Genomic DNA, 16,942 nt, shown 5'->3' with positions numbered 1-16,942 from the left:
CTCATCTACATCACTCACATCCCTCTGCATAATTTGTTACATACCCAGTAATCGCCTTTATAGTTCACCCAGTTACGGGTGACGTTTAACGAAACCAAAGTACATAACTCCTTATGTAGGGAACCATGGTGACTTCAGGTTCAAGGACTAGTAGTCATACTAATAGTCACATGAAATAGTATATGACACTCATATAACAATCCATGATACTTTCTCATAGCGGGTCATTCAGTATACATTCTCCAATGCATACACATGTGTCAACTTGATATCTCTATATCCATGACTTGTGAGATCAAGTCATCGAGTTGACCTACATACTAGTCTTATTGCATTAACATTGTCCCTGAATGTTAATACTCGACTAGGAATGATTAAGAGTAGTGTTCCCTATATCATTTCACTATCGATTCAACCAATCGATTAATATAGGTAAGAATTTTCTACTCAAGGACGTTATTATACTTAGTTTATTTGACACCTAATGCAAGTAAGTATAATAACCAAAACCAAATGTCTTTATATATAAGAATATGATACAATAAGTCCATATAATAATCATCAAATGATTAATTTTAGGGCTCTAACTAATATATTCAGGTGAAATGATTATATTATTTTACTATTTATGAAAATGACTGTGAATGTGCAATTTAAATGTACAGTTTAAGATTTTTGTTAAAAACTAATTAATTTCCCTAAAAGTTAAATTACGTTCACCGGCCGTGAATTGGATCAACCATCCAAATTAAGGTATATTCCATACGACTCTATTCCATGGGAATAAAATCTTGTGGCGTGCCTCAAAAATGGCCTTCCATTTTACCGCCCTTTGCATTCGAGCCAAGTGGATTTGATTCGCTGGCTAAATCCAACGCTAGAATCTCTTTTTTCAACTCGCTCACTGGATTCTGATTCCGTCGTGCCGAAAAAGAATAAAGTTATCCATAGTTTACCATTTAAAAAGTTTGGATTATTAAAATAATAGGTTTTTCATTATATGAGATTTACAGGGTTATTAAAATAATAAAATGTAATTGAATATGTCAAATAAAGACTAAGATCAGACGGACACCATTAACAGCGTCCGCCGATGACCAGCATCTCCGCCTTCCTGGCTCTTCCTCCTCCCCTTTAAATCGCCTCGCCGTCCTCCCCAACGCAGAGCTCTGCACCGACGCGCCGCCTGCAACTCCCGTAGGATGATCACCGATCGCAGCGTCTCGTGCACCACCTTCAACATTCTCGCGCCCATCTACAAACGCCTCAGCGAGAAGGTACTCCAATGGAATCGTCGGCTTCGTTTTCGATCTTTTGCCCCTCGATGTAGGGTTCATTGCTTTCATTTCCTCCGCATTAGGATCAGGGTTGCCGGGAGAGCCAGTACAGGAGCTACTGGCTGAGCCGGAACGAGAGCATCATCGACCGCCTCTTGGGAGATCGGTCCTCCATCATTTGCCTTCAGGTGAAAATACCTGTTCCTTTCCGACGTTTAGGGTTTTCGTCTCGTAACTCGCCCATTGGTTGATCGGTATTGTTTAGGAGGTTTGGTTGGATAACGAGGAGCTGGTGAATCTATACGAAAAGAGGCTTGGAGATGCAGGGTATGTCAATTTCAAGCTTGCTCGGACGAACAATCGCGGGGATGGTGCGTGAGCTTCTCGTCGTCGTCTTCTTGTTGCTTTTCCCCCCTTTTTTTGTTTTTTTTATCCCCTTCAGGTGTTTCATTACGCTTCTTTATTCTATCGATGTTCTCAATTGGACAGAAATAAATAGGCTCCTTAGTCATCAACTGATTCTTTAATTATCTGCACGTAAGCCTCTACGTTTTATTTCCAGGGGCTAGTAAACTTCTAAGATCAAACTCCTCCCAAATATGGATTTGAATTTTCTACTTTTGACAGAACAGTAATCCACTTTGCTGCTGTATTTTACTGACTTTTTTTACTTTGCCCCTCAAAATTTAAGAAATTGCAGTTTACCCATAAGAGTTTGTCAAACTGTATCGTTTTGCCCTTCTGATTTAGACTCTGTCAAGTATATATGTTTGTCAACATTAACTTCGTGTTCATGGAGAGTCAGTGTTAACTGTTAAGTTTGTGAGATTATTTTGTCTTTAAATTTGACCAAGATGTTGATCAATGCTACAACAGATTCGAAAATTCTAGGTGATAAACTGATATTTTGAATATTCTAATGATGGAATGATAAATTTTGGATCTAAAAGTGAAATTTTCTCTAATTCTATGTTTGAACATTCTATAAAAGTTTTACTGAGTACATTCAATGTCAAAAGTTTCAAATACTATAGCCAGTCCCTTTTAAAGATCTGATAATAATTTTAAAATATGAATTTAATATTTTTGGCATATAGTCAACCACTTTTGGGTTCCATTTCCTTTTATTTTGTTTATTTAAAGCCTTCTTCCCCATTCTAAAGTATCACTCAATCATCATCATGAGGTAAGAAGTTCAGATCACACTGGACCAAGCCTCAGTAAGCTTGAACTAGACTCTAACTAGGATGACTGGATGAAAATAATAATAATAAAAAAAAAGTGCTCATTGCTAGCTGAGAATGATCATGGATCCAATATATAATTTTGAAAAGGTGAACCAAGAGCAGTTGAAGCTCCGGAACAAGCGAGTAAGCCTTTAGTTTCTCATGTTTATCTGGAACAAGAGAGTATGCTCTGGAAAAGTGCTTAATGTTACCATGTTTAATAGCATGTATGAAATAGGTTTAGGTGAATGCATGAGTGTCTTCGTATAAAACATCAACTTACCTCCTATGCAAACGTTGTAAGATATAAATATGAAACATTTGAGAGAATCTTTTTGGTTGCAAACATTGCCTTTGCTATGTTTCTTGGACTCAATACAAGTATCAGAAAAACATATGAATCTTAGTGTCGACAAAAATTGTTTCCATGAACTATCTATACATATTCAATAATGATCTATGTGTTTGACTTCATAACATTTGTATTTTCTAAAGTTTGATGCTTCACCTTCAAAGATGGGCACACGTTGATATATAAATGTATAATTGGAGAATAAAGATTCATTTTCATAAGGCTATTAGTTTCATTGGAATTTATCTTTAGATTTTACTGATTCAACTTGATGTTGCATCACTACTCACATCCAACTCATGTTTTTATTACAGGTCTCCTCACTGCTGTGCATAGTGAATATTTTAGGATTATAGACTACCAGAAGATGCTCTTTAATGATTTGGGAGATCGTGTTGCACAGCTACTACGTGTTGAATCAGTTGTTCCTTTATGTCAAGGGTGTACTAGTAGCATAAATTTACAAATCATTATTGTGAATACACATTTATTATTTCCACATGATGCTAGTCTTTGTATAGTTCGGTTGCAACAGGTACTATATCCTTGTTTCTGATTTTCTTGGCTTTTGAATTCAAGTTCTTAAAATTCTTATGGAAACCTCATCATGTTGTTGTAATTGTTAGGTATACAAAATACTTCAGTGCATAGAAACATATCAGAATGACAACAATCTTAGTTCTATTCCGATTGTACTTTCTGGGTAAGTATTTCTGTTTTTTAGTTTTTTTAGTTAAATCTTATCTTCACTAATCCCTTCATCCGATACAGAGATTGGAATGGAAGCAAACGAGGCCATGTCTATAAGTTTCTTAGGTCACAGGGATTTGTATCATCATATGATATTGCTCACCACTACACTGACAGTGATGCAGATTGCCACAAGGTAATCTTCATAAGTTTAGAAATGAATTATGTTAGTCTGATGTAAGTGCTTCAATTTACATGCTTGTAGGTTTTCTTTCCTCTTTCTATATCTCATTTTTTTAGTGGGTTAGCCACCGCAATCACCGAGGGAACATTTGTGGAGTTGATTTTATATGGCTTTTGAATCCAAACAAGTTTAGGAAGCCCCTTCGAATCAGCTGGAAAGAAGCAGTCTTTGGCATTATTAAGGTGAATACTTGTTGCCAATTTCCTGAAAAATTAGGATGGAATTCTTGAGTCATTATTTGGACATAAATTTGTTTAATTTTGAATTATGGTTTAACCTTATATTGTCTTGAAATTTAAAATCATTTAACCGAGCTAATTATTTGCTCTTTGTTGCTTCAGTATCTCTTGCATTCAGCTTCTCTTTCAAAAGAAAATGCCTTTGCTTTCCTTAAAGTGGATAGTCCTGGCGACTATATTCATTACACCGGGTTTTGTCAAGCTCTCCGTCAGGTAGTCCTGTTTTAGAAGATTGGGATACTTTTTAGCAACATTGAAATGAATGTTCTCATAGCTTCGACTAATGCAGTGGGGTTTAATTGGCCAACGCGATGGCCTTTGTCATGAAGATGTAAAATATTTGTGGGCTCAAGCTGATATTGAAGGAGACGGTGTAGTGGATTTTGAAGAATTTCAGGTAAACTGCATGTCACTAAGCACTTTCCTCAACATCATTGGGTGCTATATAGTGAAAACACTTCCAAACGCTCAATGACTTACAATTTGCTTCATTTAATGGTATCATTTCCAGCGATGCATTTGGAGCCCGAGATGGTCTGAGCATCCTGACGAGAGCTCAGAAGAATGGACAGAACTAGGATCAGGCACAGAGACACGCATGACCTTTGGTTTCAGCGTAAAGGACGCAGTTCTTTTTCCTCCAGAAGTTGAGAGAGGGATGTGGCCAGAGAATTATTCTCTTTCTGATCATGCACCATTAACCGTAGTGTTTTCACCTGTGAAGTTATCGTAACTTCCGGCGAATTACTTGAGCTCATGGGAGCCAATTTTACGAGCGACTATGACTGCTACGTAGTTTAGCATTATGCAAATAAAGCATAAGAAATTTTGATTTTATCTTTTTACCGTCATGCAAGTCTCTTGTATTTATTCGGGTAATTATGTCTCTTGAGTCTTGAATATGCAACTTTTGTCACATCCCAATTTAGCAATTCAAGCATGCAATAAGTTGATCACAGTGACAAGTAAAGATAGACAAACACCACTTAAAAAAAATTGATTCTTATTGATAATTCTCCCTGCCAGAAAATATTAGAGAAATCTTAGAAAAAGAATCTAAAAATTAAGGCACACAAATACTAAAATGTACAACAACAATATAGTAAAAGTTATACGCTAAGGTTGTTGATCGAGGTTGAAGCCCAGAGTTGCAGCACGTCATCGCAGCAGATTGAAAAGCACAGACCACAACAAGCACAGTGAGTACGAGTAGAAAGACTAGTAGCAAGATGAAGAGTTGTTTGAAAGCTCTACCTCAAGGCTCCTTATATAGAGCTTATTCGATTGTTGATATGGCATACTTCCAGTTGACTCAAACCTTTCTACTTGATTGGAAGCTGCTGACATGGTTACAATATTTATAGATAAATAATATCGCCTGCGGTCTTCGATCGATTGGAAGCCCTTTGGTCACTTGGAGCTAGGTCAAGATCTTGACCGACTCACCGGATCGCTGGATCTCATCACTATTGGTCTCTTGGAAGCCATTTGATTGCCTCAAAGCTACGATCGATTACTCCTTGCTTTTCTTTCCTGGTACCTCAGTACTCTGTCAGTCGAAAGTTATCCCTAACCAGTCGCTTGGACTCCCTTATGGTCTCCTACGATCGTTGAACTTTTCTTCCCTGCATTTGTTACGTGTAATGATTATGATATAAAATCTAAAGTTACTCGCACTTTCCTTAACAAGATATTCAGCTCCCCAACTGACTCATCTAGTGTGAGTTGCCAAGATTTAGCTTCCAACATACTCTACTTAGACTTATTTGCGAAGATTTCAACTTCCAACCGATTCTACTTGGACTTGATTCACCTAGTTTCTAACTAAAATTTACTTATTCTCAACTAAAATTTAACTTCTACCTGATTCCCAATCAAGATATTAGTTGCTTAGTCTCACTAGGACTTATCTAATGTCTGATTTTCAATCAAGACTTCTTCATCTATCAAGTAACCTGCTCCTACATTCTTAACATAAACTCATTAAATCTACCAAATCTAACTTTTAGTTTAGTTATACATCAAAACCTTGGGTTCAATGTGATGCTACCAGAGCCCACATTAAGTTCATTTATCTTATGTAAAATGTGAAATTTGATGTTTGAAACTTCACTTATTTAGTTGAAAGGAGCACTAGCATAATTAAAACTTATATAAAATATATATTGATATCCATGCAAATCCGATCCATATGGAGCAGACTCGATAGCCCGGTTATAACTTGGGAGCAACCTCTATAAAAAGGACAGTAAGACTACGGTAAAGGAGAGTTGTCACTATTCTTTTCTTCTTTCATTTTTTCCATCTCCATTCAGCTCAGTGTCATCTTGATCATCGGAGGGATTATGCCAGCTATGTCATTGATGGATGTTGACATGCAGATACAAAAGCTTCTTCATTTTTTTTTTGTGGAAAGGTCACACAGGACTGCAACTTTGCACACTTTGAAAATATCCCCAACCATAAATATCCCCACATTATTTATTCATTTTGGGAATATCCTTGAAAAAGGTCATATAGAATTTCAGTCATGCATATTGATCCGGTTGTAAGAACATAGAACCCCTGTCCGGTGGAGTCAACGTCACATGGAAGTCAAAGTGGCAGGAGTCTGGCCGGAGAGGGGTGGGTCCGACTAGCCGGCCGGTCGGCCGGTGTCTGGTTGATGGTTAAAGGCGCCGTCGAAAAACAGGGTTCCGGCGCTCAGTGGACAAGATCGCAGGGCCGAGCGGACTGCACGCTTGGCCAAAGTCATAAGGTAGCATACTGCTAATAGTCTCCACAAATCGTGTGATTAAGAATCTCCTCGAGTAAATCACCGCATACGTCTGGCCGGATGTCGCGGAAGCTGGCCGGTCGGACGCCAGATCGGGAGCAAAGGGGAAAAGGACAAAGGACATCTTTCCCTGACAGCGGGTATGTTCCACATGTAGGTCATACTCCGAATCTTATGACAGGGGGTTCCGCTGTCCCATCGAGGACATGCTTGGACTGTAGCAGTATGGGTCAGGTAAGCTCACTGACAAGCCCTTACTAGGGTATGGGCCGCGGACATGTGTACACTCGCTTCTCCGCTGCCCTATATAAAAGCCCTCATCCTTCGCCGGAGGTACGCGTTCAACACCTTTGGAGCCACTTTTTTCACTGCTTGCTTGCCTGACTTGAGCGTCGGAGGGTCGCCGCCGGGAACCCCTTCCCGGCCCGACTTTTGTGCAGGTTCGCCGGAGCGCCGTCCGATCGGTCGAAGAGCTATGTCAACAACGAGGAGAGCGCCACGTGCCCAGCGTCCGTTGATTCAGCATTCGGACAGGATCAATTTGGCGCCGTCTGTGGGAACTCTCCTGCATCCGAGCGGAAACAATGGACGAGGCTGGACGATAACATACGGTGACGCTCTCCACGGATAAACTCGACGCTCTGATCGAGTTAAGGGCCGCCAAGCTTGTGGAGCAAAAACAGAAAGCAAAAGCCGAGCGGCCGGAGCAGCAAGCAACGTCCGCGTCCGGTGGCCGAGCGGAGGCACCGCAGGCCACCGTTGCATTTCATCGGGCCTTATTACGCACTCCTGAAGCCGCAGCAACTAATCGGGATCGGGGATCTTCTTCGGATGAAAGGCCAAGACGAGAAGACAGAAAAGGGAAAGCCCCCCGAGCGGACGCATCGCCCGAGCGGATTAATCGCCAATTCTCAGAAGCCATCTTGAAGGATCCTCTGCCAAAGCACTACGTGCCCCCGACGATCGGCGAATACAATGGGACCACCGATCCGGATGATCATCTGGGTAAATTCGACAACACTGCTACCCTTCACCAATATACGGATGGGATGAAGTGTCGAGTTTTTCTAATCACCCTCTCTGGATCGGCTCAACGATGGTTTCGGAGGCTGCCGGACGGGTCCATCACAAACTTTAAGGATTTCCGAACGGCCTTCCTCCATCATTTTGCAAGCAGTCGGCGCTACCAGAAAACGAGCGTGAGCCTGTTCGCCATCAAACAAGAAGCCCGTGAATCGCTCTGATCTTACATCCAGCGGTTCAACAAAGTGGCCATGGACATTCCAACGGCCACCTCGGAGACCATGATGAATGCCTTCACACAAGGCCTAGTGGATGGGGATTTTTTCCGATCGCTCATTCGAAAGCCGCCCCGAGACTACGACCACATGCTTCATCGGGCCAACGAATACATCAACGTGGAGGAAGCCCAAGCAGCCCGAAAAAAAGAAACTCCAACCGAGCGGGCTCCTACCGCCGAGCGGAAGTAGCACGCTGCTCACCCACCCAGAGGACCAAGAGCCGAAGCAATCCGCTCCCCCCATGCCAGGTCCCAAGTGCAGGAGGTAGCTGTCGCCCGGCCCAAACCCAAGAAGAAATGGACCCCGATGTTCTGCTCCTTCCACCAGACGGATACGCACAACACAAGGGATTGTCAAAGTCTTCCCTTGATTGCTCATCCCGTTCCTCGGAATGATGGTCGAAGATCTCCATCTGATAGGCGACAGAGACCACATGAAGCCGAGCGAACGCAATCTGATAGGCGACAACATCAGACTCCCGATCGGCATCGTTCTCCGAGGCAGGAGAATCGCCACATGTCAAGGGAACGGTCTCGACCGTCCGCTCGGGAAGAAGAAAATAGAAGTAATACTTCCAGAGGCGAGATAAACATCATAGCTGGTGGTCCGACCGGAGGAGATTCCAACCGAGCAAGGAAGGCGAGCGTCCGATAGCTCCAGATCCATGCGGTCGGCTGCAGTCAGGAAAGGGCGAGCGGACCCGAGATAAGCTTCGGGCCCAAAGACTTTGAAGGAGTCGAAGTGCCGCATGACGACACTCTCCTCATCAAAGCGGTAATAGCGAATTATACTATCCACCGCGTTTTTATTGACACAGGGAGCTCGGTCAACATCATCTTCAAAAAGGCATTTGACCAACTACAAATTGATCGAGCCGAGCTGCTGCCCATGACAACCCCCCTCTATGGGTTTACGGGTAATGAAGTCTTGCCGGTCGGACAAATCCGTCTGGCCATATCTCTGGGAGAGGAGCCGCTCAGAAGGACTCGCACAGCAAACTTCGTCGTGGTGGACTCTCCGTCGGCCTACAACGTCATATTGGGGCGACCAGCCCTTAGCGAATTTCGAGCGGCCGTCTCCACCTTCCACCAGAAGATCAAGTTCCCCGTGGATGACAAAGTGGGAGAAGTACGGGGAGATCAACTGGCCGCTCGACGATGCTACATCAAGATGGTCCGAGCAGAAGCCAATTCCGCTCGGAAGACGCCCCGGATCGAGGTAAACGCCATCACTGATAAGCCTCCCTCTTTAGTTTACTAAGAAAAAGAGGAAGTGCAGATACACCCGACCCGATCGGAGGCTACGACCTTCATCGCGTCCGATCTGGAGGCGAATCAAAAAGAGGAGGTGATCCAATGTCTCCGAAGGAATCACGGTGTCTTCGTCTGGTCGACACATGAGCTGCCCGAAATTTCACCGAGTATAGCACGGCATGAGCTCCATGTCCGACCGGACGCTAGGCCAGTAAAGCAAAGAAAAAGGGACTTCAGCGCCGAGCAAAATGTCATCATCCGGACGGAAGTGGAGAAGCTTCTGGAGGCCGGCCATATATGGGAGGTGCAGTTCCCGAGCTGGTTGGCTAACGTAGTATTAGTCTCCAAGCCAGGCAACAAGTGGAGAGTGTGCATAGATTTTCGGGATCTCAACAAAGCTTGCCCGAAAGATTTTTATCCTCTGCCCCGAATAGATCAGTTGGTGGACTCTACGGCCGGCTACGAATTAATATGTATGCTGGACGCTTACCAAGGCTATCATCAAGTGCCGCTCGCTCGAGAAGATCAAGAAAAAGTTAGCTTCGTTACAGCCGACGGCACCTACTACTATAATGTGATGCCGTTCGGATTGAAGAACGCGGGAGCCACTTACCAACGCCTGATGAACAAAGTATTCAAGGAGCAGATCGGGCGAATCTGGAAGTGTACGTGGACGACATTCTCATCAAGTCCGTCCGAGCGGCCGATCTCTTGGAAGACATGCAGGAGACTTTCCGAACGCTAAGAAGGTATGGAGTTAAACTAAATCCCCTGAAATGTCTGTTCGAAGCAAAAGGAGGGCGTTTCCTGGGTTACATAGTGACCGAGCAGGGTATCGAAGCAAATCCCAGCAAAGTGAAAGCCTTACAAGATATGCCGCCCCCAAGAAATTTGAGGGAAGTGCAGCGCTTGACCGGTCGGATAATGGCTCTGTCCAGATTCATCTCAAAGACCGCCGACCGGAGCCTTCCTTTTTTCAAAATCTTGCTCAAAGCCACCAAGTTTTACTGGGACGGAGAATGCGATCGGGCGTTTGAAGATTTGAAGACGTATTTGAACTCCCTCCCGGTACTAGCCAAGCCTGTTGTGGGTGAGCCGCTCTGCATCTACTTATCTTCTACTGAACAAGCCGTCGGCTCAGCATTAGTAAGGCCGAGCGGAGAAGAGCCAGTGTATTTTCTGAGCCATATTTTAAAAGATGCCGAATCTCGCTACACCGGGCTCGAGAAACTTGCTTTCGCTTTGGTCCTCTCCGCTCGGCGCCTCCGTCCTTATTTCTTGGCTCATACTATCATCGTCCGGACGAATAGCCCATTGGGAAGAGTGCTGTTGAATCCCGAAGCGTCCGGACGGCTCATCAAATGGACAACGGAGTTGAGCGAGTTCGACATTCAATTCCAGTCCCGGTCGGCGATAAAGGCGCAGTCCTTGGCGGATTTCGTCACCGAGGTATAAAGGCCAGAGCCTGAAGCCGTGTGGAAGGTATTTGTAGACGGATCGTCCACGGGGCTCGGGAGCGGTATTGGTGTATTATTGTTGTCTCCCCAAGAAGAAAAGATGCATTTATCCGTCCGGCTGGATTATAGAGCTACGAATAATGAGGCAGAGTATGAAGCCCTTATAGCTAGCTTACAGGCCGCCCGACATGTAGGGGTCGGACGAGTAACGCTCCATTCAGACTCTAAATTGGTCGCTCAGCAGCTGACAGGTACTTTTGAAATCAACAACGCTCGGCTCAAGCTTTACGCTCAAGCCTTCGAGAAACTCAAGGCCGACTTCAAAGAAGTTATTATCCAGAAGATACCCCGAGCGGAGAACCAAGCGGCTGATGAGTTAGCCAAACTTGCAAGTTCAATAACGCCGATCGCCATCCAGCAGCCAATTGAACAAGTATCTTTGGTGGCACACGTCGACTGGATGGAGGGCCTCACATCTCCGAGCGACTGGCGGACACCCATCATGGAGTTTCTCCGCTCAGGTGCTACATCGTCCGATCGGGATGAGGCCCCGCTACTGAGGAGGAGAGCCGGTCGATTCACACTTATTGGAGATCAACTCTACAAGAAGGCTTTCTCCCGCCCGTTACTGAAATGCGTGAGCTCGGAAGATGCGGCGTACATCCTCCAAGAAGTGCATCAAGGATCCTGCGGTGGGCATCCGGGCGGACGATCGCTAGCTAAGAAGATCCTGCTGGCCGGATACTTCTGGCCAACCTTACAAGCAGACGCCGCTCGGACCGTGTCGATGTGCCTATCCTGCCAGAAATATCACAATGTCTCCCACCGACCGGCGAAGGAAATGAAGGCCGCTACTGTCTCTTGTCCGTTCGATCAATGGGGAATGGACATTGTGGGTCCATTTCCTATGGCGACCGGACAGCGAAAATTTTTACTTGTGGAAGTTGATTATTTTTCCAAATGGGTGGAGGCCGAGCCGCTAGCCAAGATCACCGAGCAGATGGTCAAGAAATTTATTTGGCAGAACATCATCTGTCGGTTCGGCATCCCCCGTCGACTTATTTCCGACAACGGGCGGCAGTTCACAGGAAAATTGCTTGAAGATTGGTGCAAAAGCTTCGGCATTGAGCAACACTTCACATCTGTAGCCTACCCCCAAAGCAACGGTCAAGCCGAAGTAGCCAATCGGGAAATTCTTCGTATTCTGCGCGCTCGGCTCGACCATTTGGGAGGAAGCTGGGTGGATGAAGTGTCAGGCGTCCTATGGGCCATCCGAACGACTCCAAAGGAAGGAACGGGCGTCACGCCTTTTCATCTGGTATATGGCGACGAAGCGGTGATTCCCGTCGAAGTCGGTGTCGAATCCGTTCGGATCCAGAGTTACGATGAAGGCAACGCCGAGCGGAGGAACATGGAGCTGGATTTGGTTGATGAAGAGAGAGCCAAGGCGTCCGTCCGGCTTATGGCGTTCCGGCAACGGATGAAGCAAAACTACAACAGGCGCGTGATCCCCAGATCGTTCCAGGTCGACGACCTTGTCTGGAAGAAAGTCAAGCCGGCCGGCGACGTCGGCAAGCTGGAAGCTCCCTGGGCAGGCCCCTTCAAGGATATCGAAAAGCTCCGCTCGGGCGCTTACTATTTGGAGGATGAAGACGGACGGCAACTGGATCGGCCATGGAGTGCGAATCATCTCCAGCCTTATCGTGCCGGATGAAAGGTGCACTGGTGTAACTCATATTTGTGTATATTCTAGTCGCCCATGTCCTTGTAATGCAGGAAGCAGAAATGAAGCAGAAATGAGATTAAAGGATGGCTAATGTGTTTGCCGAGCGGAAGACCGTCGAGCTCCGACGTTAAATATCGAGAGACGAGCCGGCGTCTATAAATCATCCGAGCGGAAGACCGTCGAGCTCCGACGTTAAAGATCGAGAGACAAGCCGGTGTCTATAAATCATCCGAGCGGAAGGCCGTCGAGCTCCGACGTTAAATATCGAGAGACGAGCCGGCGTCTATAAATCATCCGAGCGGAAGACCGTCGAGCTCCGACGTTAAATATCGAGAGACGAGCCGGCGTCTATAAATCATTCGAGCGGAAGACCGTCGAGCTCCGACGTTAAAGATCGAGACGGCCGGCGTCTAAATCATCCGAGCGGAAGGCCGTCGAGCTCCGACGTTAAATATCGAGACGAGTCGGCGTCTAAACGTCCGAGCGGAAGACCGCCGAGCTCCGACGTTATCGAGAGACGAGCCGCGTCTATAAATCGTCGAAGCGGAAGGCCGTCGAGCTCCGACGTTAAATATCGAGACGAGCCGGCGCCTATAAATCATCCGAGCGGAAGACCGTCGAGCTCCGGCGTTAAAGATCGAGAGAGCCGGCGTCTATAAATCATCCGAGCGAAGGCCGCCGAGCTCCGACGTTAAATATCAAGAGACGAGCCGGCGTCTATAAACCCTCCGAGCGGAAGACCGTCGAGCTCCGACGTTAAATATCGAGAGACGAGCCGGCGTCTATAAACGTCCGAGCGGAAGACCGTCGAGCTCCGACGTTAAATATCGAGAGACGAGCCGGCGTCTATAAACGTCCGAGCGGAAGACCGTCGAGCTCCGACGTTAAATATCGAGAGACGAGCCGGCGTCTATAAATCATCCGAGCGGAAGGCCGTCGAGCTCCGACGTTAAATATCGAGAGACGAGCCGGCGTCTATAAATCATCCGAGCGGAAGGCCGTCAAGCTCCGACGTTAAATATCGAGAGACGAGCCGGCGTCTATAAACGTCCGAGCGGAAGACCGTCGAGCTTCGACGTTAAATATCGAGAGACGAGCCGGCGTCTATAAACGTCCGAGCGGAAGGCCGTCGAGCTCCGACGTTAAATATCGAGAGACGAGCCGGCGTTTATAAACCCTCCGAGCGGAAGATGCCCATAAAAGGGATGCAGTTGCCCCAGAAACTCGCCTTCAATATTGTTAGATTGTCTCTATGGTCCGCTCGGCCCAGCACCCATGGGTACTTCATCGGTATCTAGCGTACGATTTTAGCTATCAGAGGGAATATTAAATAGTCGAAATGTTACATATTTAGCCGAGCGGAAGGGCGATGCCAAATACTTAGTTAAAAGCCCTTTCGCATACCAAGGGGGTGATAATTGGCGAGTAGGCAACATACATATTCACTAGCAAAGACAGTACGTGAAAGGAAAGCATTACATTAAGATTAGAACTTAAGGCCGAGTGGCCTAAGTACAAAAAAAGGATTCATTTTTTGGCCGATCGGCCTAGTTACATATAAAGACAGTCTACTCAATGTAATCATAAAGGTCCTTGGGGATGTTTTCCAGGAGCACTACTTGGTCGCCGGCCGGAATGGTAGTGGACTCCGGAAGAAGACCCTTAGACTTCAGATATGTAGTGGTGGCGGTCATAGCCATGTCAAAGGTTGTGTACATCCGCTCGCAAATTTTCTCTGAGAATTCAGGCGACCGGATGTAGCTCTATCTCAAGGCAGCGACCCGACTCGGCTCGGCCTCCTGATATTCCTTGAAAGCCGCCTGGGAGCTAGTAAGGGCCTCGTTCAGATTCTGAAGCTTGTCCGCGTCGGCCGAGCGGCCCGCCTTCTCCCTGTCGAGCTGCTCCATCAGCTCCTTTACCTTCAGCTCTAGGCCCCGAGCCTCCACGTTCTTTTTCTCCAGATCGGAGATGGCCGTATTTTTCCGAGTGGTGGCCAGGGTTAATTTTGTGTCCAGCGACTTGACTTGTCGCTCGGACTCGGCCAGGGCATGAGCCTGATCGGCCGCTTTCCTCTGCTCAGCCGCCAGCAGATCCTGAGCCTTCTTCAGCTCCTTCTACAGCTCGGCATACGAAGGGCCCTGAGAGCCGGACGGACCGCTAGCCGCCTTCAGCTGCCTTAACTCCTCGTCCACCATGGCTAGGCGGTTAGAGACTACGATCTCCTCCACCCATCTCTGGCAAAAGAAAATTGTTAGCAGCCGATCGGAAAAATGCAGGCAGAACTTCAGAGAAAACGATCTTACCCCCGTGGCCTCCTGCATGTGGCTATTGGCCAGGTTGCGGAGGGGGATCAGCGCGACGCGCTCCCGAGCGTCGGCCCACATCTCGGCTAGGGGCCCCTTCAAAGTGATGGTGTGCTCGGGCACGGTCGGGCGGTCGGCCTCGGGCAGCAACTCTTCAGTCGGGAGATGAAGAGAGACTCGTATAGTGCGGCCGTGGCCGGGGATCGTCCGACCGGCGGTTGGAAGGGGATCAGAAGCCGGCGCAGAAAACTGGGAATGAATGGTTGAACGTTGGACGGAATGACGAGCGGGCGAAAGGGTGCTCACCGGAGTAGCCTCAATTGGAGCAGCCGGCTCATCCCATTCAGAAGGCGTCCGGTCAGACGAAATGGCTTCGACCTCTGGCGCCTTGCCCCGAGCAGTCGCGGTGACCCGCTCGGATGGTTGGACCGCGGAGGTAGCCGACCGAAGGGGAGTCTCCATTCGACGTCTCTTTTGTAGAGGTTGCTCCTCCTCCCGAGCGGAACCTTCCTCGGGGACAGTTGGTTCCCCAGGGGGAGTGGCTACACGGGCCACGTTCTGTTGAGAAGCCGGAGCGGTTGACTCAGCCTGAGTCCCGCTTTCTCCTTCATGGGATCCGACCGGCTGGATACCGAGCGATTCCATTTCTTTGGCCGCCGCGGCCTCCAGAGCTGCCGCCTTTCTCTTCAGAATGCCGGCCATTACCGACTCCATGACGATGTCCGCTGCAAAGGAAAGGAGAGAAATCAGTTAGCAATTAAAATAAAGGACCAAGTAAAATGCTTACCAAAGCCGCTCGGAAGGGGAGTCCGCATTGGACTCAGGCCGAAAATGTACATCACTCCTTCGTGAAGAAGCTTATTGATGTCAAGCCGCAACCCGGCTAGCATATTTGCCGCAAAGAGGTAGTCCGGTCGAGTCTTGAATTTCTTCAGCTCGGGAGTGGGAGGCAAGCCGACCTGCCACTTGGTCGGGAAGTTGGCCTGATCGGGCATACGGATGTAGAAGAAATAATCCTTCCAATGTTTATTGGAAGTTGGCAGTTTGTTGAAGAAGACCAAGCCGGGCCGAGCTTGGAACATGAAAGTGCCCGGCTCAGCTTGCTTGGGGTAATAGAAATAAAAGAAGACTTCCGGTCGGAGGGGGATGTTGTGAATCTTGAACAAAACTACAACACCACAGAGGAGACGAAAGGTGTTGGGTATCAGACTGCCGAGCGGCACACCGAAAAAATTACAAACATCTATGATGAAAGGATGTACGGGGAAACGCAGACCAGCGGTAAACTGGTCGCGGAAAACACAGAACGCTCCGCGCGGCGGCCTGTGCGGCCGAGCGGAAGGACCGGCTAAAAGAAGTTCAAAATCTTCGGGGATTTCGAAATTGTCGGTCAGAACATCAAAATCGCGCTGGTCGAATCGGGATTGCATGGTGGTGTACCAAGTGTCACGCCCCGGAGGAGTCTCTGTCCGAAGAAATTTCGGCAGCATCTCCCCTGTACGGCGGACAATCTGAAACTTTTCTACAAGCACTATATACCTCAGCCACATGCGGCTGGAATAATAACAATAAAAGAAAACAAACACCACGCAGTTAATATCAAATTCAGCCTCTGGCTGACATAACCACGCAGTTAAAAATAAAGCAGCCCACTCGGCTGTACCAAAACCAAAACACAAAACTGCTAGCCGGCTAGACTTACACAACCAATAACATAAATACAAAATACCACATAACAACGTCAACACTCCAAAAATAAAACCAGAGTACAGAGCTAAACAAACTGACACGTAAAACAAACAAAACATACGTGAAACCGATAAGTCTTCTGATGTGACGTGGGGACCAGCAGACAGGATGCTCCAAGCGACACCATAAATAACCTGGTACCTGAAAAAGATAATATCAACGGGGGTGAGTTCAACAACTCAGCGAATACCAATGGACATGAGTAGTAAGATATATCTAATAGCAATAAAATAAAACTTCCTAATCATATATAGGAATATGCAAACCGAAAGGTAACGAGGAAGTCAGACTCACCAGAACTCCTATCCGCATAAAAGGGTCACAAACCGAAGTGTCAATAATCCCGTAT

General features: G+C 46.8%; 1 protein-coding gene across 2 annotated transcripts; it reads left to right on the top strand.

Annotated features, from left to right (window-relative positions):
* Positions 1–1,092: 1,092 nt before the first annotated feature.
* LOC121968292 (uncharacterized calcium-binding protein At1g02270-like) lies at positions 1,093–4,863 on the top strand. Of its 2 annotated transcripts, none has more exons than XM_042518729.1 (10): positions 1,093–1,277; positions 1,367–1,465; positions 1,543–1,648; positions 3,170–3,390; positions 3,482–3,558; positions 3,627–3,741; positions 3,846–3,971; positions 4,131–4,241; positions 4,318–4,425; positions 4,540–4,863. In XM_042518729.1, exons 1-10 carry the CDS (start codon positions 1,203–1,205, stop codon positions 4,759–4,761), a joined length of 1,260 nt encoding a protein of 419 aa, XP_042374663.1. In that variant the 5' UTR covers positions 1,093–1,202; the 3' UTR covers positions 4,762–4,863. The 2 variants fall into 2 exon arrangements, with proteins under 2 accessions (XP_042374663.1, XP_042374662.1); XM_042518728.1 differs by having other exon boundaries at positions 1,095–1,277; positions 1,361–1,465.
* The last annotated feature ends 12,079 nt before the right edge of the window (positions 4,864–16,942 follow it).

The sequence above is a fragment of the Zingiber officinale genome, chromosome 3B (genome assembly GCF_018446385.1).
Source record: "Zingiber officinale cultivar Zhangliang chromosome 3B, Zo_v1.1, whole genome shotgun sequence".
Classification (NCBI taxonomy): Eukaryota; Viridiplantae; Streptophyta; class Magnoliopsida; order Zingiberales; family Zingiberaceae; genus Zingiber; species Zingiber officinale.
This window is presented reverse-complemented; position numbering and strand designations above follow the sequence as displayed.